The sequence below is a fragment of the Lolium perenne genome, chromosome 3, assembly GCF_019359855.2.
Source record: "Lolium perenne isolate Kyuss_39 chromosome 3, Kyuss_2.0, whole genome shotgun sequence".
Classification (NCBI taxonomy): domain Eukaryota; kingdom Viridiplantae; phylum Streptophyta; class Magnoliopsida; order Poales; family Poaceae; genus Lolium; species Lolium perenne.
This window is the reverse complement of record NC_067246.2, coordinates 231,770,486-231,794,186: the sequence shown is the minus strand read 5'-3', so window position 1 is coordinate 231,794,186 and position 23,701 is coordinate 231,770,486. Positions and strand designations below refer to the sequence as shown.

At 51.5% G+C, this 23,701-nt stretch overlaps 1 protein-coding gene across 1 annotated transcript in view; it reads left to right on the top strand.

The window, feature by feature from the left end:
- Positions 1-1,413: 1,413 nt before the first annotated feature.
- LOC139838113 (uncharacterized) overlaps positions 1,414-23,701 on the top strand; it is a 28,603-nt gene continuing 6,315 nt past the window's right edge. Inside the window, exons 1-3 of the mRNA XM_071827465.1 lie at positions 1,414-1,444; positions 1,798-2,136; positions 2,433-2,779. Of these exons, the coding sequence (XP_071683566.1) occupies positions 1,414-1,444; positions 1,798-2,136; positions 2,433-2,779 (717 nt within the window). The remainder of the gene's footprint in view (positions 1,445-1,797; positions 2,137-2,432; positions 2,780-23,701) is intronic.

Here is a 23,701-nt window from a genome sequence, read left to right as displayed (position 1 = left end):
CACGGACGTCGAAGTTGGAGCTCTCCAAGTCCCAGGTGGCTCACCGGGTGAACAACATCACCAAGGCCAACATGCCGGACAACTGGGACTGGGGGCTGGCGCCTAACGATCGGGAGCAGCCGCCTGAACTGGTAAGTTTGATGTTTTTCCGTCTTCCGACTTGCGGCAGCATGGCCGACTCGATATTTATCTTTGTCTTGTTTTCAGCTTTTCACCCGCCAAGGCATCGAGGATGGCGACTTAGCGACGAAGGTCTGGACGCCGGATCTCGTTGACCCGGCTGACTTAGCCGGCGACCAAGCTGGCGACGACGATCTGCCGGTGGCGCAGGATCAGGGCGGCCAGGGGGAGCATAACCCGCCGCCTTCGCCTGAGCATGGGCAGGAGCAGGAGCAGGAGCAGCTGCAGGCGGAGCCGACCCAATCCGGCACGGGGCCCATCCCGGCGGTGCCTCTGCGCGCGGCGCCGCCTATGAGCACGGCGACTTCTGCGCCGAAGGGGAGGAAGCGGGCCGGCGTCGGGTCCACGGCCGCTTCGGAGGCGAGGGCCAAGAAACAGCGCCGGCTGGCGCCCAAGAAGGTCCCGGAGAAAGCCGGGTGAGTTCTTTTTCCTCTGTTGTTTGATTCCTTTTCTTTCCTTCCTCTGTACTTATCTTTTCTTGCTTGTTCGACTAGGGCCGCGATTAAGTTTACCCAGGGAGGCGGCTCTCGGCAGGCTCCTCCCGTCATGTCGCCGCTTCAGCGGCAAAGGAGGGAGCCAACCCCGCAACCTTCAGCACGCGCGCGCACGCCGCCGGCTGCTAACGTGCCGCCTGCGGCCACGCCACCTTCTGCGGGGGCGTCCTCTTCTGCCGCGCCTTCTGCGGCGCCTGGCGGCAGAGACCAGGGTCAGTCGGCGCGCCGGCCGACCTTAGACGACATGTTCCCGCGCCGCGCCCCGTTTGTGGAGCGGGCAGCCGGAGCTGGCAGGGGCATGCCATCTGCGGCAGGAGCTGGAGCTGGTGGGGCTGCGCCGCCTTCGACCGGAGTCGGCGGGCCCGCGCCCAACGTCGTGGTGCTGGAGAGTTCTCCGAAAGGAGCGCCTCAAGCGCCGGATGCGACGGCTCCCACCGGGCCGACTGCTTCGACCGCGCCGCCTCCAGCTTCGGGGCCGACGAGGAGGGAGCCGACCGGGAAGGAGCCGGCGAGGGGGGAGCCAGCGCGCTCAAAGGACGCCGACTCCCGGGCTCTGGTGAGGACGAGGGGCCCACCGGGCCCAACTGAGGGCCTTCACGTGGCCAAGGGGGCCCGGCTGCTGCATGTGCCGTCTGCCTCTGACTCCAGCCTTGGCTCGGCTGGCACCATGGAGGCTGCGTGGCATACGGCGGATTCTTGCGAGGTGTTCAACCGGGAGGGGCAGCCTGGTACAGCGCCCATGAAGATGGTCTTCTTCGGCTACCGGGCCGGCCTTAAGAACAAGGCCGCCGAGGCCCTTGCCCAGCTGGCGACGCTGGAGGATGCCGAGAAGGTGTGTTTTCTTTTGCAATTTTGTTATTATCCTGGTAGCCCTCCGAGGCATGGTCCGGCTGCTTGGAGCCGGTCCGGGTTTCGTCTGGATATCTGATTGTTTCTTTCAGGCGGTTACGGAGCGACGCACCGTCTTGTACAACAAGGTGGTGACTAGCTACCACAAGGCCAAGATCGAGCGAGCCGGCTTGGCTCGCGAGCTGGAGGCTGTCAAGGGTGAGGCCTTCTCTCTTTGCCTTTACTCTTTTTTACGCTTCTGTTTTACTGACGGCTTGTTTTTGCCGGCTTGCAGCTGAGGCCGCCCGGGTCCCACAGCTTGAGTCGGACCTCCGAGTTGCCCGCGCTCAATGCGCCACAAGTGAGGAGGCGAACCGGGCTGCTGCCGCCAAGCTGAAGGTGGCTGACGGGGAGCTGAAACGGCTGCGCCTTCTTGAGGCTAACCATCTCAAGGAACTTGCCGCCCTCAAGAAGGAACAAGAGGAAAAGCTGGAGGGTCTGAGCAAGCGGTTGGAGGAGGTGGAACGGCAACGGCTTTCGCTCCAGCAAGAGGTGACCACCAAGTCCAACGAGCTGTCGGCCACCACCAAGCGGTGGTTGGAGGAACTTAGCGCGCTCGACCGCGGCTTGGCGGGTGAGCCTTTTGTCTTATGCCTTCCCCTTTGCCGGCTTTCGGCCGTCGGCTGCCGGCTTAGGTTGGCAGCCGGCGGCAGAAACTTGATTTTTCGATATCTCCATCTTCGGGCTGGGGGCAGTCGGTTCTTGCCGGCTGTCACCAGGCTTTCTTTAGGACTTCGGAATCTCCATCTTCAGGCTGGGGGCAGTCGGATCTTTCCGGCTGCCGCCAGGCTTACTTTAGGACTTCAAAAATTTGCATTTTTCAGCTTATTTCGGCTTTGATGGCTTCTGACATGCTTTTCTTCTTTGCAGCGGCCTTCCCTGAGGCGCAGGAGGAGGCGTTAGCGGCTGTTGGCAGGGCGCGGGAGGATCGCCGGCAGGCCACTGGGGAGCAGAGCTCCGACTGCTTCACCATGGACGACTATCTGGCGTCCATCGCCGCCCGCGTGGAGCCGGTCACCAAGCTTGGCTGGGAGCTGCGGAAGGCGGCGGAGGAGCTGATCCGACTGCTGTGGCCGACGGAGACGCTGCCAGAAGATCTCTCCAAGCTCATCGCTTGGCTGGACAGGGCTCCCGACCGCTTCTTGGACTGGAAGGAGTCGGCCACGCGCGCCGGAGCCGATATGGCGCTATCTTTTGTGCTCTCCTGGTATAACGAGGTTAGCCTCGACCAGTTGGAATTCCGGCGCGCCGGCGTGGAGGACAAGCTCCCGGCGGAGAACAAGACTGCTCGGCTTGCCCGCGCCTGCGCCATTGCCGACTTCGTCGACAAGTCCATCTTCATCGCGGACCCGAATCCGCCGTCTGACGACGAGGAGGAGGCGGCTGAGGACGAGGAGGCGGACGATGTGCCCGAGGATGACCCGGCGGCCGGCGCTTAGCTTTTACCTGTTTCCTTATGCTTTTGCCAAGACAATTCGTTAAATCCCCGGGATGCCGGGTGCATATGTAAGACAATGTTATTATCCTTTTATTAAGGCACGCTTTAATGTGTTTGTTAATCATCTGTGTGCCGAGTTGCTTTCTTTCGACTCGTTCGCTTTTTCCCATCCGCCCCACTCTTTGGCTGTGCCCTTGCCGGTCGTACGTCCGACTTGCGATCCGTCGCCGGATCAAGAGCGGGCCGCTGGGTGAGGCCGACAGTATTTCAGTCGAACGAGCTGAATTCGGCAATCCGGCACTTTTATGAAAAGTTGCAAGTCAACTCGCTTTTACTCTTTCCCTTAGTCGTTTTTCGCGTGCCGGCTCCCTAGGCCTTACTCCCGCCAGCCGGACAGCCGGGTTGCGGTCTGTAGCTGGATCGGAAGCCGGCTGTCGGAAACCGGATCACGTTACTGAGCCGACCGTGTGAGAGGGTTCAAGCCAATTGGCGAAACAAGGTAAAGTACGCGAAAAACTTGTCGGAAACAGCGCTCTTGGCGCAAGCTTTTTCATAACTCACAAAAGGGATACAAGGGATACATACATTCCTGCTCTCATGTGTAAAATGGGCGGAGTAACCTGACATTCCAGGGACGTTTAGTCTCCTCGTCAGCCTTGTCCGGCTTGTTTTTCTTAGCCTCTTGGGCATCTATGAGATAGTAGGAATCATTGCCTACTGCCTTGCTCACGATGAAGGGACCCTCCCATGGGGATGATAGTTTATGCTGTCCGGCCGTCCTCTGGATCAGCCGGAGCACTAGGTCTCCCTCTCGGAATGCTAAGGGCTGGACCCTCCGGCTGTGATAGCGTCGGAGGCTTTGCTGGTAGATAGTAGATCTAGACTCAGCCAGCAGCCGGGCCTCTTCGACCAGGTCAACTCCATCTTCGCGAGCTTCTTTGGCTTCGGCTTCTGTGTAGAGCTTGATCCTTGGCGCGTCATGCTCGATATCAGTCGGCAAGACGGCTTCGGCCCCGTATACGAGGAAAAATGGTGTGAAGCCGACTGAGCGGTTTGTCGTTGTGCGCAGGCTCCACAGCACATTGGGCAGTTCTTCAATCCAGCAGCCGGCTGCTCGCTCGAGCGGCTCCACCAGCCGGGGCCGGATGCCGGCTAGGACTAAGCCGTTAGCCTTTTCCACTTGTCCGTTGGACTCTGGGTGTGCCACAGAAGATAGGGCCATCCGGATCCCCATTTCCCCGCAATAGCGAGAGAAGATGCCTTGGGAGAAGTTGGTGCCGTTGTCGGTGATGATGGTGTGGGGGTAGCCGAATCTCACAATGATTTCCTTGAGGAATGTGACGGCTGTGGACCCGTCCAGTTTCTTGATTGGCTTGGCTTCGATCCACTTGGTGAATTTGTCAATCATCACCAAGAGGTGTGTCATGCCGCCTCGCTGTTCTGAATGGGCCTACCATATCCAAGCCCCATACGGCAAACGGCCATGTGATGGGGATGGTTTTCAAGGCGGAAGCCGGCTGGTGTCTTTGCTTTGCGAAGCGCTGACAGCCGTTGCACTTCTTCACCAAATCTTCTGCGTCTCTGAGCGCAGTCGGCCAGTAAAAACCGTGCCGGAAGGCTTTGGCCACTATGGCTCTGGATGAGGCGTGATGTCCGCACTCTCCTTGATGGATTTCCCGTAGGAGTTCAATCCCTTCAGCCGGCTCGACGCACCGCTGGAACACCCCACTTACGCTGCGTTTGTACAGCTGGTGGTTGATGATGGTATAGGCCTTGGCCCTTCTCTCAATCTGCCTGGCCTGGATTCTATCATCAGGCAGCACACCGTCGGTGAGGTAGGAGAGGAATTCTTGTGCCCATGAAGGTACGCATCTTATCTCGAATACGCTGACCAACAGGGCCTCCTGCGTGGGAGCTTCCGGATTCGACTGCATGGTCGCCGGGTTCGGCTTGCTAGCCGGCGGGTTCGGCTTGCTAGCCCCCGAGTTTGGCGATGAAGCCCCCGGGTTGGACTGAGAAGTCCCCGGGTTCGGCATGCTAGCCGGCGGGTTTGGCTTGTTAGCCCCGACTTGGGCGATGAAGCCCCGGGTTCGGCTGAGCAGCCCCGGGTCAGCCGGCACGAATATTGAATCCGAGTCCGGTGACGGTATGATGGACGGCTTCTTGAGAACCGCCAAGGCGACACCCGGCGGAATGGCTTGCCGGGTTGAGCCAATCTTGGATAAGGCATCAGCCGCTTCGTTATTTGCTCGTGGCACATGGTGGAATTCGCAGCCGTCGAAGAAGCCGGATAGCTGCTGGACATGGAAGCGGTACGAGGCCATGTTGGCGTCCTTCGCGTCCCAGTCGCCAGATGCTTGCTGTATGACCAAGTCGGAGTCGCCGAAGCAGAGTATGCGACGCACGCCAATCTCCTTGGCCAGCTTCAGCCCATGAATGAGCGCTTCGTACTCCGCCACATTGTTGGAGGCGGCGAAGTGGATCTGCAGGACGTAGTCCAGCCGGTCCCCCTTGGGAGAAGTGATGACGATGCCGGCTCCCAAGCCGTTGCGCATCTTCGAGCCGTCGAAGTGCATCTTCCAATGTGTGGAATCCGGCACAGGCGGCAGGTACTGCATCTCAGCCCAGTCGACGAAGAAGTCCGCGAGGATCTGCGACTTGATGGCTGTGCGTGGCTCGTAGAGGATGGTGTGGGCGGCTAGCTCCAGGGCCCACTTGGCAACCCGGCCGTTGGCATCCTTGCTGCCTATGATTTCTGCCAAGGGCGCTGTGGCAACCACCCTGATGGGGTGCTCTTGGAAGTAGTGCTTGAGCTTCTTGGCCGCCATGTAGACGCCGTAGGTGACCTTCTGGTAATGGGGGTAGTTTTGCTTCGACTGGGAGAGCACTTCGCTAAGGTAATAGACTGGGCGCTGGACCAGCTGCTCCCTGTTGCCGGCTTCTCTGCGCTCCACCACCAGGACAACGCTAACCACTCGGTTGGTGGCTGCGATGTACAACAACATCGGCTCCATTGAACCCGGCGTTGCAAGGATTGGCGCGGTTGAGAGCACGCGCTTCAAGTCACGGAAGGCCTCATCCGCCTGCGGTGACCAGACGAATTTGTCCGCCTTCTTCATTAGTTGATACAGGGGCAGTGCCTTCTCCCCCAGCCGGCTGACGAAGCGGCTCAAGGAGGCCAGGCAGCCAGCAAACTTCTGGACGTCCTTGAGGCACTGCGGCAGTTCCATCTTCTCTAGGGCACTGATCTTGTCCGGGTTGGCTTCGATCCCTCGCTGAGAGACGAGGTAGCCAAGGAGCTGGCCAGACGGCACGCCGAATGTGCACTTGGCCGGGTTGAGCTTCATCCGGAATCTTCTCAGATTGGTGAAGGTTTCTCTCAGGTCATCAAGGAGGGTAGTCGTCTCCTTGGTCTTTACAACGACATCATCCACATATGCGTGAACGTTTCTGCCGATTTGATCCTGCAAGCATTTTTGCATGCACCTTTGGTAGGTGGCGCCTGCATTTTTCAAGCCGAACGGCATAGTCGTGTAGCAATAAGCCCCGTACGGGGTAATGAACGAAGTCTTTATTTGATCAGCCGGATTCAAAGGAATCTGGTGGTAGCCTGAATAGGCATCTAGGAAAGACAACAGTTCACAGCCGGCAGTCGAGTCTATGACTTGATCTATGCGCGGCAGGGGGAAGGGATCCTTTGGGCACGCCTTGTTCAGGCTGGTGTAGTCGATACACATGCGCCAGGAGCCGTTCTTCTTCAAAACCAGGACCGGGTTCGCCAACCAGTCCGGGTGCAGCACTTCCATGATGAAGCCGGCAGCTAGGAGCCGGGCGATTTCTTCACCGATGGCCTTCCTTCGTTCTTCGGCGAAGCGCCTGAGAGGCTGCTTCACCGGCTTGGCTTCAGGCCGGACGTGGAGGTGGTGCTCAGCCAACTCCCTCGGCACACCCGGCATGTCTCTTGGAGTCCACGCGAAGATGTCCCGATTCTCACGGAGGAAGCTGGTGAGCTCGCTTTCCTATTTCTTGTTCAAGCCGGCACCGATGGTGACGAACTTGTCCGGCTGCGCCGGGTCCAGCAGGATCTTCTTGGTGTTGTCGGCCGGCTGGAAGTGAGTCGTCCCAGCCGGGTTGCCCGCAGCCGGCATGTCTGTCTGCGCGGCTTTGGCGAGGGCGACGGCGTCGTGGATGAGCTGCTTCTCGGTGGCGATGACCAGCGTCTGGGCCATCTTGGAGCTCTGCGTGGCGCAGTCCATGGAGCGGCGATAATCGCCGGCTACGGTAATGACCCCCTTGGGGCCAGGCAGCTTCATCTTCAGGTACCCATAGTGGGGCACCGCCATGAACTTGGTCAGGGCCGGCCTGCCCAGGAGCGCGTGGTAGGGACTCACGAGGTCCACCACCTCGAACTCGATTCTCTCGGTGCGGAAGTGGTCCGGCTTCCCGAACATCACCTCCAGCGTGATCCGGCCGATCGGCTGGCAGCAATGGCCTGGCACGATGCCATGGAAGACGGTGGGGGTGGGGCGCAACTCGGCCTCCTGGATGCCCAGCTTGCGGGCGGTGTCGCGGTAGAGGATGTTGATGCTGCTGCCGCCGTCGATGAGGACGCGCGAGAAACGCACGCTGCGCCGGGTTGTGCCGATGGTGGGGTCGAGGACCATGGCGTAGCTGCCCGGCTTCGGCAGGACAGCCGGTGTGTCGCGGCGATCAAAAGTGATGGCCTGCTCTGACCAGTTTAGGTACTGGGGGACCGGCGGTATGACCGCGTTGACCTCGAGGGAACGGCGCTCTTGGCTCGTCCTGTCCTCGGGCTCGGAGGTGAAGATGATGTAGGTAGCATCTTCGGCCAGATACCGGCCGGCATGGTGCACTTGGTTAGCCTCGTGGTGCTCGAGGTTGGCGTTCTCTGCGCCGGCTTGGCCACCCGGCCCGCCGGCTGGTGGAGGTGGGGGTGGAGGCGGTAGAGGTTCACCGCTTGTCAGCCGCTTCATGAAGTGGCAGTCGCGGGTGGTGTGGTTGGAGGGGTTCTTGCCGCTGTGGTACTTGCATGGCGAGTCGAGCATCTGCTCGAAGGTGTACTTCGGCTTCCACTGCCGGTCTTGTTTCTGGCGGCGGCTGCCGCCTGCCGCGTTGTCTGCCACGGCGGCCACGTGGGCGGAGCCGTACCGACGGTCCGGCTGGTCGCTGTGACGCTTGCCGCGGTAGTTGTCCCGCCGGCTGCCGTGCGAGGCGCCCTCGGCCGGCTTGTTGTTGTCCCGTCTTGCTGGGGCCGGTGAAACATCAGCCGGCGCCTTGCCGGCTTCCTCTGCCCGGCGCGTACTTATGCTGCGATGACCATCAAGGCGGCCATCGTCTTGGGCTCGCTGCGGCGTAGCTTGTGCCACAGCATGGTGTTGGGTCGGCAGCCGCCCATGAAGAAGCTGATGGCTTGCATCTCGTGCACGCCCTCGCAAGAGTTGCGCATCTCGCACCAGCGCGTCAGGTACGCGCGATCCGTCTTGTCCGGGCCCTGCTTGCACATCTCAAGCTGTTGAGGGCGACCCGGCCGGCGATAAGTGCCGGTGAAGTTGCTGATGAAGGCGGCTTCGAAGTCCAGCCAGCCGTTTATGCTGCCGGCTGGCAGGTTGTTGAGCCACGTGCGGGCGGAGCCGAGTAGCATGAGGGGGGAGTAGCGCACAGCCCAGCGCTTGTTGCCCTTGGCGATGCCGACTGCCGTGGAGTAGTCCAGCAGCCAGTCTTCCGGCTTGGCGGTGCCGTCGTACTTGGGGGTGTCGCGCGGGAGCTGGAAGCCATCGACCATGGGCTCGTTGAGGATCCGCGGCCCGAAGCACTTTGGGCCGGCTGGCCCCTCTTCTTCCGCGATGCGGGATTGAACCAGCCGGTCGAGGCGGTCTCGGGCGTCAGCGGGCTCGATGCGCGGGCCCAGCCGGGAGTGTGCCGGCTGGCGTGCGCCGCTTGCTTCTGGAGCCGGCCGGTGATGACGGCGGGGCCCGGAGTCTTGCTCCTGGTTCCGGCTTGGAGGGGGCCGGCTGCGGCTGCTGCCGCTCGGCTGGTGGCTTGGCCGGCCCGAGCTGTGCGTGGCCCGGGAATCATGGCGCCGGCTTGGTGCTGGGGAGGAGGACTCGGCCGTGTCCCTGGCGCCTTCCCTGTCGTTGCCTGCAGCTCCACGAGCGTGAGAAGCTCTGGGGGCATTGACATACCTGGGGTCGGCGATCTGCCTGTTGGCTGCGTTGAGCAGCTCAGTCACCCGCCAGGTCTGGCGGCGTAACTCTTCGCCTTCGAGGCGGTTCAGCTCTTCTGCGGCGGCTTCTGCCGCGCGCACGTTCTTGTCGGGGGTGTTGTAGACGGGGAGCTCCGCGGACGGAGCCGGCGAAGGAGCGCCGTCGCGGGCGATCTCAGCGCCAAGGTCGCGGCCCCTGCGGCGGATGTGACCAGCTCGGCTTGGCTCGTCGCCGCCTGGGGTGAGGCCGTGGGCGCGGTTGTACTCGCGCTGGGTGATCTCCATCTGGCGCTTAGCAGCAGCCAGTTCTTCGGTTTGCTTGAGGAGGAGCTGGCGGTGCGCCTCCAAGTCCGCCTCGATGGCGGTGGGGTCTCCGCCAGGCGTGAGCGGGGTGCTCAGCTTTGCCCGGACTGCATCCAGCCGGGACGGTGGTGGTGGCGCTTTCGGGCCCGAGCCGGAGGCGTTGGGGTCGATGTTGCGCTCCAGGTTGGGGCCGCGCATGCGCGGGTTCTTGGTGGGGAGCTCGTCGCCAGCCATCATGACTTGCACGACGGCGGGGCTGGCGGGAGCGCTGCTGCCGGCTCGCGGAGGAGGGCTAGCGCAGCGCAGCACCTGCCGCGGGTAGCGCGGCGGTGCGACGGTGGCGACGTAGACGTCGAAGCCGCCGAAGGAGATGACGCTGCCGCCGGCTGGGAAGGGCCGGTCAGCGAAGCAGCCAGCGCAGCGTTGTCGGCGACGCAGTCGAGGGAGCCGAATCTCCAGATCAAGCCTGAAGCGACTCGCTCGCCGGTGGTGGTGGTGAGGCCCGTCCGGATGAAGACACCGGCCGAGGATGCTGAAGGCCCCACGGTGGGCGCCAAATGTCGTGGTATCGTCACGGCATATGCCATAGGGTGGCTAATCGAAGTGGTTCCTGAGGGATCTCACGACGGTATCCGGATGCGGGTATGGGCACGAGCGACACGGCGACGTACCCAGGTTCGAGGCCCTCCGATGGAGGTAAAACCTCTACTCCTGCTATGAGTGTATATGATGATCACACAGTACAATGGTGCTCCTAGAGCTGTGTCCGGCTGCTCCTGAGAGGCTAAGGAAGACTATGGTCTCTCTCACAGGGCAGCTCTGTAGGTGGGTGAAAGCAATAAATGATCGATCCCCTGCACGAGAGGGGGTAGTGCGGCTTATATAGGCACCGGCACTTTACATATAAGACCCTATAGTTTACTGGCCGGCTTGGCCGGCTCCGGCTTCCGCTCCTTCCCGAGGCGGTGACGTCAGGAGTGGTTGAGGCATCGTGGCCTGTCCCATCCGGCTGCCACGGTCAGCGGTATGGAGGAGGTGTCCCTGTCGCCGTCAGCCACTGTAGCCAGTACGGATCGTCGTAAGCCCTGACGGCCTGTCCGGCGCGTGGCACTATTGCTCCACAGTGCCCCGCGCTTTACGGAAGATGGAGTCAGCGTGGACTTTGGGAACCCGGATCACCTACCCGGTTCCTTCCAGTGCAAGACTCGCCAGCCTCGAGTCGGTCTGAGGTACAAACCCCAGTCGGATATGGCTTGTAGAAGCCGGCCCAACTACAGCATTGGTGGCCGTAGCCAGGCCGACTAGGACCTAGAGCCAGCCGGCTTCCGGACCAGCCGGCCACGGCGCCAGCCGGCTGCTCCTCAGCCGGCCTTTGCCGCGAGCCGGCCAGTGGCCAGCCGGCTGCTCCGCGTCCATTGCCCTATCCGGGGTCTTCCCCCCGACACTTTATGAGTTAACTCTTATGCAAGACTTAATTGATGCTTGTCTTGAAGTGCTATTCATGAAAAGTCTTTGCTTTATGATTCAGTTGTTTACTCATGTCATTACCATTGTCTTGGATTGCTGCATTCACTGCATATGCTTTACAAATAGTATGATCAAGTTTATGATGGCATGTCACTCCAGAAATTATCTGTGTTATCGTTTTACCTGCTCGGGACGAGCAGAACTAAGCTTGGGGATGCTGATACGTCTCCGACGTATCGATAATTTCTTATGTTCCATGCCACATTATTGATGTTATCTACATGTTTTATGCACACTTTATGTCATATTCGTGCATTTTCTGGAACTAACCTATTAACAAGATGCCGAAGTGCCAGTTCCTGTTTTCTGCTGTTTTTGGTTTCAGAAATCCTAGTAACGAAATATTCTCGGAATCGGACGAAATCAACGCCCAGGTTCCTATTTTTCCTGGAACCATCCAGAACACCCGAGAGCCGCCAGAGGGGAGCCCTGGGGGCCCCACACCACACCCTGGCGCGGCCAGAGGGGGGGCCACGCCGCCCTATGGTGTGGGCCCCCCAGAAGCCCTCCTGCGCCGCCTCTTCGCCTATATAAAGCCCCTGGATCGAAAACCCTGATACGATTGGCGAAAACCACAGAAACCTTCCAGAGCCGCCGCCATCGCGACGCCAAGATCTGGGGGACAGGAGTCTCTGTTCCGGCACGCTGCCGGAGTGGGGAAGTGCCCCCGGAAGGCTCCTCCATCGACACCGCTGCCATCTCCACCGCCATCTTCATCACCGCTGCTGCTCCCATGAGGAGGGAGTAGTTCTCCATCGAGGCTCGGGGCTGTACCGGTAGCTATGTGGTTAATCTCTCTCCATGTACTTCAATACAATGATCTCATGAGCTGCTTTACATGATTGAGATTCATATGAGTTTGTATCACAATTTATCTATGTGCTACTCTAGCAAAGTTATTAAAGTAGTTCTATTCCTCCTGCACGTGTGTAAAGGTGACAGTGTGTGCTATGATCATGATCTCTTGTAGATTGCGAAGTTAACTATTGCTATGATAATATTGATGTGATCTATTCCTCCTACATATGCATGAAGGTGACAGTGTGCATGCTATGTTAGTACTTGGTTTAGTCTGTTGATCTATCTTACACTATAAGGTTACTTAAACATGAGCATTATTGTGGAGCTTGTTAACTCCGGCATTGAGGGTTCGTGTAATCCTACGCAATGTGTTCATCATCCAACAAAAGTGTAGAGTATGCATTTATCTATTCTGTTATGTGATCAATGTTGAGAGTGTCCACTAGTGAAAGTGTAATCCCTAGGCCTTGTTCCTAAATACTGCTATCGCTGCTTGTTTACTGTTTTACTGTGTTACTACTGCTGCAATACTACCACCATCAACTACACGCCCGCAAGCTATTTTCTGGCACCGTTGCTACTGCTCATATATATTCATACCATCTGTATTTCACTATCTCTTCGCCGAACTAGTGCACCTATTAGGTGTGTTGGGGACACAAGAGACTTCTTGCTTTGTGGTTGCAGGGTTGCATGAGAGGGATATCTTTGACCTCTTCCTCCCTGAGTTCGATAAACCTTGGGTATCCACTTAAGGGAAAACTTGCTGCTGTTCTACAAACCTCTGCTCTTGGAGGCCCAACACTGTCTACAGGAAAGGAGGGGGAACGTAGACATCAAGCACTTTTCTGGCGCCGTTGCCGGGGAGGAAAGGTAAAAGGCACTCATACTTCGGTTCCAGGTAAAGTACTTTTCTGGCGCCATTGTGTTTGTGCTCGAAGCTATTTCCTTTAGATCCTGCAATTGCATCTTTTTGTTTCTTGTTTACACTAGTAAGGCATAATGGAAAACATCTGTGAGCTTTTTATTCTATTTCCTGAGTCAAGACATGAATGGTTTAATGCGAAAATTAAAAAACCCATGAAACATGTTAGTATGAACACTTTGAATACCATTGTTGCTAATGATATGGAAAATTCTAAGCTTGGGGAAGCTGGCTTTGATGAGCATGATATTTTTAGTCCCCCAAGAATTGAGGAGGAAATTTACTTTGATGATTCTTTACCTCCTATTTATGATGATTATAATAATAGTGGTCTTTTGGTGCCACCTACTATGGAGAGTGAATTTGATTATGATTACAATATGCCTCCTATATTTGATGATGAGAATAATAATGATAGCTACTTTGTTGAATTTGCTCCCACTACAACTAATAAAATTGATTATGCTTATGTGGAGAGTAATAATTTTATGCATGAGACTCATGATAAGAATGCTTTATGTGATAGTTATATTATTGAGTTTGCTCATGATGCTACTGAAAGTTATTATGAGAGAGGAAAATATGGTTGCAAAAATTTTCATGTTACTAAAACACCTCTCTATGTGCTGAAATTTTTGAAGCTACACTTGTTTTATCTTCCTATGCTTGTTACTTTGCTCTTCATGAACTTGTTTGTGTACAAGATTCCTTTGCATAGGAAGCATGTTAGACTTAAATGTGTTTCTAATTTGCCTCTTGATGCTCTCTTTTGCTTCAACTACTATTTCTTATGAGTGCATCATTAAAACTGCTGAGCCCATCTTAATGGCTATAAAGAAAAGAACTTCTTGGAAGATAACCCATGTGTTATTTTGCTACAGTACTTTGTTTTATATTTGTGTCTTGGAAGTTGTTTACTACTGTAGCAACCTCTCCTTATCTTAGTTTTGTGTTTTGTTGTGCCAAGTTAAGCCGTTGATAGAAAAGTAAGTACTAGATTTGGATTACTGCACAGTTCCAGATTTCTTTGCTGTCACGAATCTGGGTCCACCTCCCTGTAGGTAACTCAGAAAATTAAGCCAATTTACGTGCATAATCCTCAGATATGTACGCAACTTTCATTCAATTTGAGCATTTTCATTTGAGCAAGTCTGGTGCCATTTTAAAATTCGTCAATACGAACTGTTCTGTTTTGACACATTCTGCCTTTTATTTCGCATTGCCTCTTTCGCTATGTTGGATGAATTTCTTTGATCCATTAATGTCCAGTAGCATTATGCAATGTCCAGAAGTGTTAAGAATGATTGTGTCACCTCTGAATATGTCAATTTATATTGTGCACTAACCCTCTAATGAGTTGTTTCGAGTTTGGTGTGGAGGAAGTTTTCAAGGATCAAGAGAGGAGTATGATGCAACATGATCAAGGAGAGTGAAAGCTCTAAGCTTGGGGATGCCCCGGTGGTTCACCCCTGCATATATCAAGAAGACTCAAGCGTCTAAGCTTGGGGATGCCCAAGGCATCCCCTTCTTCATCGACAAATTATCAGGTTCCTCCCCTGAAACTATATTTTTATTCCATCACATCTTATGTGCTTTTCTTGGAGCGTCGGTTTGTTTTTGTTTTTGTTTGTGTTTGAATAAATTGGATTACATCATGCTTGTGTGGGAGAGAGACACGCTCCGCTGGTTCGTATGAACACATGTGTTCTTAGCTCATAATATTCATGGCGAAGTTTTCTCTTCGTTAAATTGTTATATGGTTGGAATTGGAAAATGATACATGTAGTAATTGCTATAATGTCTTGGGTAATGTGATACTTGGCAATTGTTGTGCTCATGTTTAAGCTCTTGCATCATATACTTTGCACCCATTAATGAAGAAATACATAGAGCATGCTAAAATTTGGTTTGCATATTTGGTTTCTCTAGAGTCTAGATATTTTCTAGTAAGATGTTTGAACAACAAGGAAGACGATGTATAGTTTTATAATGCTTGTAATATGTCTTTTATGTGAGTTTTGCTGCACCGGTTCATCCTTGTGTTTGTTTCAAATAAGCCTTGCTAGCCTAAACCTTGTATCGAGAGGGAATACTTCTCATGCATCCAAATACTTGAGCCAACCACTATGCCATTTGTGTCCACCATACCTACCCACTACATGGTATTTCTCCGCCATTCCAAAGTAAATTGCTTGAGTGCTACCTTTAAAATTCCATCATTCACCTTTGCAATATATAGCTCATGGGACAAATAGCTTAAAAACTATTGTGGTATTGAATATGTAATTATGCACTTTATCTCTTATTAAGTTGCTTGTTGTGCGATAACCATGTTCACTGGGGACGCCATCAACTATTCATTGTTGAATTTCATGTGAGTTGCTATGCATGTCCGTCTTGTCTGAAGTAAGAGAGATCTACCACCCTATGGTTAAGCATGCATATTGTTAGAGAAGAACATTGGGCCGCTAACTAAAGCCATGATCCATGGTGGAAGTTTCAGTTTTGGACATATATCCTCAATCTCAAATGAGAAAATTATTAATTGTTGTTACATGCTTATGCATAAAAGAGGAGTCCATTATCTGTTGTCTATGTTGTCCCGGTATGGATGTCTAAGTTGAAGAATAATCAATAGCGAGAAATCCAATGCGAGCTTTCTCCTTAGACCTTTGTACAGGCGGCATAGAGGTACCCCTTTGTGACACTTGGTCAAAACATGTGCATTGTGATGATCCGGTAGTCCAAGCTAATTAGGACAAGGTGCGGGCACTATTAGTACACTATGCATGAGGCTTGCAACTTGTAAGATATAATTTACATGATACATATGCTTTATTACTACCGTTGACAAAATTGTTTCATGTTTTCAAAATCAAAGCTCTAGCACAAATATAGCAATCGATGCTTTTCCTCTATGGAGGACCATTCTTTTACTTTTCAATGTTGAGTCAGTTCACCTATTTCTCTCCACCTCAAGAAGCAAACACTTGTGTGAACTGTGCATTGATTCCTACATACTTGCTTATTGCATCTATTATATTACTCTATGTTGACAATATCCATGAGATATACATGTTACAAGTTGAAAGCAACCGCTGAAACTTAATCTTCTTTTGTGTTGCTTCAATGCCTTTACTTTAAATTATTGCTTTATGAGTTAACTCTTATGCAAGACTTAATTGATGCTTGTCTTGAAGTGCTATTCATGAAAAGTCTTTGCTTTATGATTCAGTTGTTTACTCATGTCATTACCATTGTCTTGGATTGCTGCATTCACTGCATATGCTTTACAAATAGTATGATCAAGTTTATGATGGCATGTCACTCCAGAAATTATCTGTGTTATCGTTTTACCTGCTCGGGACGAGCAGAACTAAGCTTGGGGATGCTGATACGTCTCCGACGTATCGATAATTTCTTATGTTCCATGCCACATTATTGATGTTATCTACATGTTTTATGCACACTTTATGTCATATTCGTGCATTTTCTGGAACTAACCTATTAACAAGATGCCGAAGTGCCAGTTCCTATTTTCTGCTGTTTTTGGTTTCAGAAATCCTAGTAACGAAATATTCTCGGAATCGGACGAAATCAACGCCCAGGTTCCTATTTTTCCTGGAACCATCCAGAACACCCGAGAGCCGCCAGAGGGGAGCCCTGGGGGCCCCACACCACACCCTGGCGCGGCCAGAGGGGGGGCCGCGCCGCCCTATGGTGTGGGCCCCCCAGAAGCCCTCCTGCGCCGCCTCTTCGCCTATATAAAGCCCCTGGATCGAAAACCCTGATACGATTGGCGAAAACCACAGAAACCTTCCAGAGCCGCCGCCATCGCGACACCAAGATCTGGGGGACAGGAGTCTCTGTTCCGGCACGCTGCCGGAGCGGGGAAGTGCCCCCGGAAGGCTCCTCCATCGACACCGCTGCCATCTCCACCGCCATCTTCATCACCGCTGTTGCTCCCATGAGGAGGGAGTAGTTCTCCATCGAGGCTCGGGGCTGTACTGGTAGCTATGTGGTTAATCTCTCTCCATGTACTTCAATACAATGATCTCATGAGCTGCTTTACATGATTGAGATTCATATGAGTTTGTATCACAATTTATCTATGTGCTACTCTAGCAAAGTTATTAAAGTAGTTCTATTCCTCCTGCACGTGTGTAAAGGTGACAGTGTGTGCACCGTGTTAGTACTTGGTTTATGCTATGATCATGATCTCTTGTAGATTGCGAAGTTAACTATTGCTATGATAATATTGATGTGATCTATTCCTCCTACATATGCATGAAGGTGACAGTGTGCATGCTATGTTAGTACTTGGTTTAGTCTGTTGATCTATCTTACACTATAAGGTTACTTAAACATGAGCATTATTGTGGAGCTTGTTAACTCCGGCATTGAGGGTTCGTGTAATCCTACGCAATGTGTTCATCATCCAACAAAAGTGTAGAGTATGCATTTATCTATTCTGTTATGTGATCAATGTTGAGAGTGTCCACTAGTGAAAGTGTAATCCCTAGGCCTTGTTCCTAAATACTGCTATCGCTGCTTGTTTCTTGTTTCTTGTGTTACTACTGCTGCAATACTACCACCATCAACTACACGCCCGCAAGCTATTTTCTGGCACCGTTGCTACTGCTCATATATATTCATACCATCTGTATTTCACTATCTCTTCGCCGAACTAGTGCACCTATTAGGTGTGTTGGGGACACAAGAGACTTCTTGCTTTGTGGTTGCAGGGTTGCATGAGAGGGATATCTTTGACCTCTTCCTCCCTGAGTTCGATAAACCTTGGGTATCCACTTAAGGGAAAACTTGCTGCTGTTCTACAAACCTCTGCTCTTGGAGGCCCAACACTGTCTACAGGAAAGGAGGGGGAACGTAGACATCAAGGGGGTTCGGATGATAACCTGAAGGTGGACTTTTTAGGCATAGATGCATGCTGGATAGCGGTCTATGTACTTTGTCGTAATGCCCAATTAAATCTCACTATACTCATCATAATATGTATGTGCATGGTCATGCCCTCTTTATTTGTCAATTGCCCAACTATAATTTGTTCACCCAACATGCTGTTTATCTTATGGGAGAGACACCTCTAGTGAACTGTGGACCCCGGTCCAATTCTCTATACTGAAATACAATCTACTGCAATACTTGTTCTACTGTTTTCTGCAAACAATCATCTTCCACACAATACGGTTAATCCTTTGTTACAGCAAGCCGGTGAGATTGACAACCTCACTGTTTCGTTGGGGCAAAGTACTTTGGTTGTGTTGTGCAGGTTCCACGTTGGCGCCGGAATCCCTGGTGTTGCGCCGCACTACATCCCGCCGCCATCAACCTTCAACGTGCTTCTTGGCTCCTCCTGGTTCGATAAACCTTGGTTTCTTTCTGAGGGAAAACTTGCTGCTGTGCGCATCATACCTTCCTCTTGGGGTTCCCAACGAACGTGTGAATTACACGCCATCAGATGGCGGTCTATGTTCTTTGTCGTAATGCCCTAAGTAAATCTCGTAGTAGTCATCATGATATGTATGTGCATTGTTATGCCCTCTCTATTTGTCAATTGCCCAACTGTAATTTGTTTACCCCGCATTTATTTATCTTATTGGAGAGACACCACTAGTGAACTGTGGACCCCGGTCCATTCTTTTACATCTGAAATACAACCTACTGCAATCATTGTTCTCTTTTGTTTTCTGCAAGCAAACATTATTTTCCACACCATACGTTTAATCATTTGTTTCAGCAAGCCGGTGAGATTGACAACCTCACTGTTAAGTTGGGGCAAAGTAGTTTGATTGTGTTGTGCAGGTTCCACGTTGGCGCCGGAATCCCTAGTGTTGCGCCACACTACACTCCTTCACCAACAACCTTCACGTGATCTTCATCTCCTATTGGTTCGATAACCTTGGTTTCTTACTGAGGGAAAACTCGCTGCTGTACTCATCATACCTTCCTCTTGGGGTTCCCAACGGACGTGTGCTTTACCGTCACAAGCAGGCTCCTCCCGCGGCACGAGGTTGCCCGGGGCAGCAGCCTTGGGTTCGACGGTGGAGGCTGCCCTCTTCTTCACCGGAGATGGTCGGCCTGCGGATGGTGGTGGTGGGTCTTTCGATCTGTCACCGTGTTCTGGCGGCGAGGTGGAGAGGCGTGGAAGCCGGCGATGGCTGATGTCGCCGGTGGAGGGCTGACTATCGGCTGCGGTGGTGCCAGGGCGTGTGCGGTGTCTCCTGACAACGCGATCTGCACTTGGTGTCTCCGGCCGCAACTGTGGCCAGCCTGGGATGGTCGCCGGCGTGGGGGCCCGACCTGAATAAAGGCGGCGGTCCTAGGGTCTCTTTTGGACGAAGATGAAGACTTACCTGAGGTTTGCTCCTCTCGATCTAGCAGGAGAGTTGAGTTCCGGAAGGCGCCGCCGGCGAATGTAACAGTGCTTTTTTTGCCTGGAGTTGGCTGGATCGGTGGTATTCGATCGTGCGCACCCATGCTTTTATTCCAGCCAAGATTCCGGCCGATTGGTTCTGGAGGGAGCGGCGCGAAGCTCTGGTCTGTGTTAGCATCAAGAAACGTTTTGGTCCATGATGCAGTCAGATAAAGGGAATAACATGAAGGCCGGAGCGGAGGAATAACTAAGGGAGGTTCAAGTCTCCGCGTTGTTGAGGGACTTGCTTGGTGTCCCGGGCTTCACAGCAGTCATATGGAAGTGGGGGCGGCAGCACAAGTGAAGTTCAGAGTCCTACCTTTCAGGGTGAAAATCCAAGGTCTGGCCTTAACTGGTTGTGCCTGGCAATGGTCTTGTTGAAGGCATTGTTTTGAGAGCGGAGACTATCTTCAGGGTGAAAACCTAAGATCTTTGGTCGGACGTCGACGGTGCTGGTGCACTGTTTTCTTCTTGGAGGTGTCATTTTTGGAGATTCTATATTTCAGGTGTTGTCTTGGTGGTGGTTGTATTGTTGTTGCTAAGCCTAAGATGTTATAGCGGGACTTTTGTTTCTTAGTTTTTTTTTGCTGTGTGCATCCATACCGTCATTAGGGTATTGCGTTGTTGCAGAGACTGAATGTAATTGGTATCTTTTGATATTAATATATTCTCTTTATCGATTTTTTTTTGCACCGGTACACTCCCTCTGCACCGAACGGCTAAGCAATATCTGCACAGAGGTTTTTCTTGCTATGTTGCATAATGCATCACAAAAAGCAGAAGCACTTCGATTATCCACGGCCCTGGTGGCGCCCGGATTAATGCCGTGGAGGTTAGCACATAGTAATCGTGTACACACTTGTTGGTCTCCTTTTGAGTTTTGTCTGCGGATTTTTGCGCTAGCACGCTGCTGTTTCGTTGCTGGTGCTGGTAGCCTTGGTTGGTAAAGAAACATGACTCATACAAGTACATTATTTGTTCACAAGCCTATCTCGCTTTATTCTCTACGGGATACACATCACATTCAGATAGGCCCATGCAGTTAACGTGCGGAAAATACAGTACACCCTTCCTGATATTTTATACGGATTTTTGTTTTCGATAATTTGCTGGGAAATTGGAATGGACTACGTTGGAGAGACATTGTATTCTAAGGAACCTTAATGATCTCCTTATGTTATGTTTGTATGAGACGGTGCAAATATTTGAACTGAACATGACTGATTTGTGACATTGTTTCCAAGGAGAGGATTTGACATTATTTCTAGCACAGAATATTAATGGACCAGTGGTCAGGTACAGCTGAGTATTTTCTTTGGTCTCCCTAAGATGATTCACAAGTCAGGGGAGAAGGATGAAACCTTTAAATTTTCAACTTTTTTTTGAAAGATCCAACAAATGGCGGCTTTCGATGTATTAGCGGGGAAACTCAATTGAGTTTTTCTTTTTCCGTAACTTGGTTTGGGCGACATCTGTTGTATCTTTTGCTTTTCATAGTCTTCATCCCAGAGTCCAAAGGAACCAACATACTGCATGCCATGCATGAACCATGATTGTTCGAGATTTTCTTTTCAAGAAAATTTGGAAGGGGAAAAGGAAACAGAGTATTCAGCAAAGCTAAAAGATGGATTATCCTAAAAGCACACGTGCCCACGGTGCCCACACACGCACATACGAATGGTGTGATGCAAAATTTATTGAATTACCTATCCGGAAAGTTGATATCCACATAACCACTTTTTAATTACAAAGAATGTCTGATTTTTCTTATTTTGAAAAAAATGTACCTCTCATCTAGAATTTTACATAGAATATTAGAGGCAACTTTGTCCCCGATTAGGGTTTTAACCGTCACTGGAGACTGCATGCTGGAACTGAACCATGTAATTTGAACAGACTTATGATACATATGGGAAGAGTTTGATCGTTAGATTTAAGCATGCCAAAAGTTGTAATTCTCCATAATCGGTTAGGCATTTACTTAGCTTCTCCATAAGTGTTTATATCGTCCTTTATGCACTGTATCTTCAGGCACAGGAAGGACTAAATATTTCAATAAATAAAATATTATATAATGCCAAGAATAGCCTTGTCTTTTCTGCATGCTTCTTTCAGACAATGATCTTAGCAAGATGATACGCCTTTTAGGGTGTGCAAAACATCTTTCGCAATTTGCGTGTGATCTCTAATAGTACTGGAGAAAAATAGTGTACGCATCATCCTCCCATCCACCACCTTAAGGGGTACTAGTCATTTCTCTTGGGGTAGTGTGTTGCATCGAAATCTACAAGGCATCAACAACAAATAAGAAAAAAAGCAGGTGAAACATGTCACCTTGCCGAAGCCCACTAGAGTGCTGACAATTCTCTGACCACTCCAGGCTTGGACATGTTGCCCCTGGCAGCTCTCTAGGATCTGCGCACTTTGTCCTCACTCCGGTCACCTATCCTCAAACCGCTCCAGGCCAAACATGCTTAACTTCACAGTTCTTTGGGAATGAGCCCAAAGCTAGTCTTATCTAGGGTCTAGGGTTTCCGGAATGAGCTTCCGGAAAAGTAGTTGCAACATATTCATATGAGTATCCTATCAACACTATTGAGCCTTGGCTAGGATGTCACATTCATCCCTCCTTAGAAGATCGACGTCCAGGACGTCGATCAACCGAAAGCCAGGAACTTCCCCTCTTGGCACACGTTTGTGCGTCCAGTGTCGGCACATGTGCCATGCCGTGTGCCACGACAGACCACACCAGCCATGCACCAAATGCCTGAACCCCTGATCCGCACACACCCGTGTAACCGCGAAGGTCGGCTCTGATACCAAATGTAACACCCCGGCCACTCCGGGCTCGGGCCTGTTACCCTTGGCAGCTCTCTAGGATATCTAGACTAGCCCAACAGATCAACACTAGTCTTATCTGCGCACTTTGTCCTCACTCATGAGTACCCGGAAAGAACTTCCCGATCGGTCACCCTCTCAAATCGCTCCGGACCAAGCACGCTTAACCTAAGGGTTCTTTGGGAATGAGCTTCCGGAAAAGTACAACTTGTTGATATAAGTATCCTATCAATCCTATTGAGCACTGGCAGGATATCACATTGACTAAATAGATAAATGAGCCCACGCATTGCATGATCAATGAATCCAACTAATTAAAGCCCCATTTTGTCGATTGCTTTCTCCAAAAGTCCCTAGTCCACTGGATCAAATGTTATTATTGCATTATCCTAGATCATTGTTTGACAAATAAAAATACTTTGGTTCTCTAAGATTATAGACCACCATTTAATTATGAAAGTATTGCAAAGCGAAGAAATTGCTACCTCAACTTCAAAGTATTCTTAACAGGATAGATGCCTAAACCACCCAAGTCTTTTGGACAACACAAGATGCTCCATTTTGCCAGGCGGTATTCCTTCTCGTAACATAAATAAATACTAGATAAATAAAGAGTCAAGTATGTCGAGATAAATCATCTTTTAGATTCGACGCTTAAAGCACTTTCTCGTGCCAATCCAACAAGCGAAGCAGTGATTAGATGCAAAATTCGATCTAGATTCTGCATGGATCTCAACCCATCATTTGCTTTAGAATTCCAAAAAAATAGTTGTAGGAGAGCGTAAGATCGCTTTAAAATTGGAAGAAACCAACAGGGCTCACACCGATTTGACTCAAATGTTAGAAACTCACTGGCGATCTTGCTGACTCTGCCATTTGGTACTCCACTACTGAAAGCAAAGCCAACAGGAAGTAATGGAGGGCCCTCTGCCTACATCAGCAAGAAAGCATAGATTCTTCCTTCCGGGTGGCCTAAAAACTGGTGCCCAGATCTCTTAGCTGCATCTCTGCCTGAAACTCTGAAGCAAACAAGTAATCGTAGTGGCGGGCAGATTTCACTAGTCATCATAATGTAGTTTGACGGCGAGGAAAGCGTACCGGCGATCGACCAATAGGCAAGGAAACTCGTGGATATACTTTAGATTCTTATTACTTTTGTTGGTTTATTATATCCTTATCATATGTACTATGTTTTTTTTCGAGGATGAGTTATATGTACTATGTGAAGTGACACGTACAATATCTGCTCTTTTAATCCATTGTTAAGATTCTCTTTTGTGTGATTCAAGGGATTATTACTGCATCCCAAATGCTCATGCTGTATCTTAACTTCTGAAATGACGGGCTTCTTGTGGGGTACAGTAATGAAAATAACAAATAAACGGAGAGCATAATTCTGTGTGGAGCTAGGTCATAATGACAAGAAGACGACACATGCTTAATCACAATCAAGACCAAGAATCCAAGGTGTAATAATCTATCATGCATTATATTGAAAAAATACTGTATCATCCTCCCATCCACCAAAAAGCTCATATGTTATTGCTCCTGTGCAGAACCTTCTTCTTTTATCTTCCGGTCAGTGTTATGTTTCGGTAAGAAAAAGAAACGCTATTTTGGTGGAAGATACGCTTGAGGATTTACATGCCTG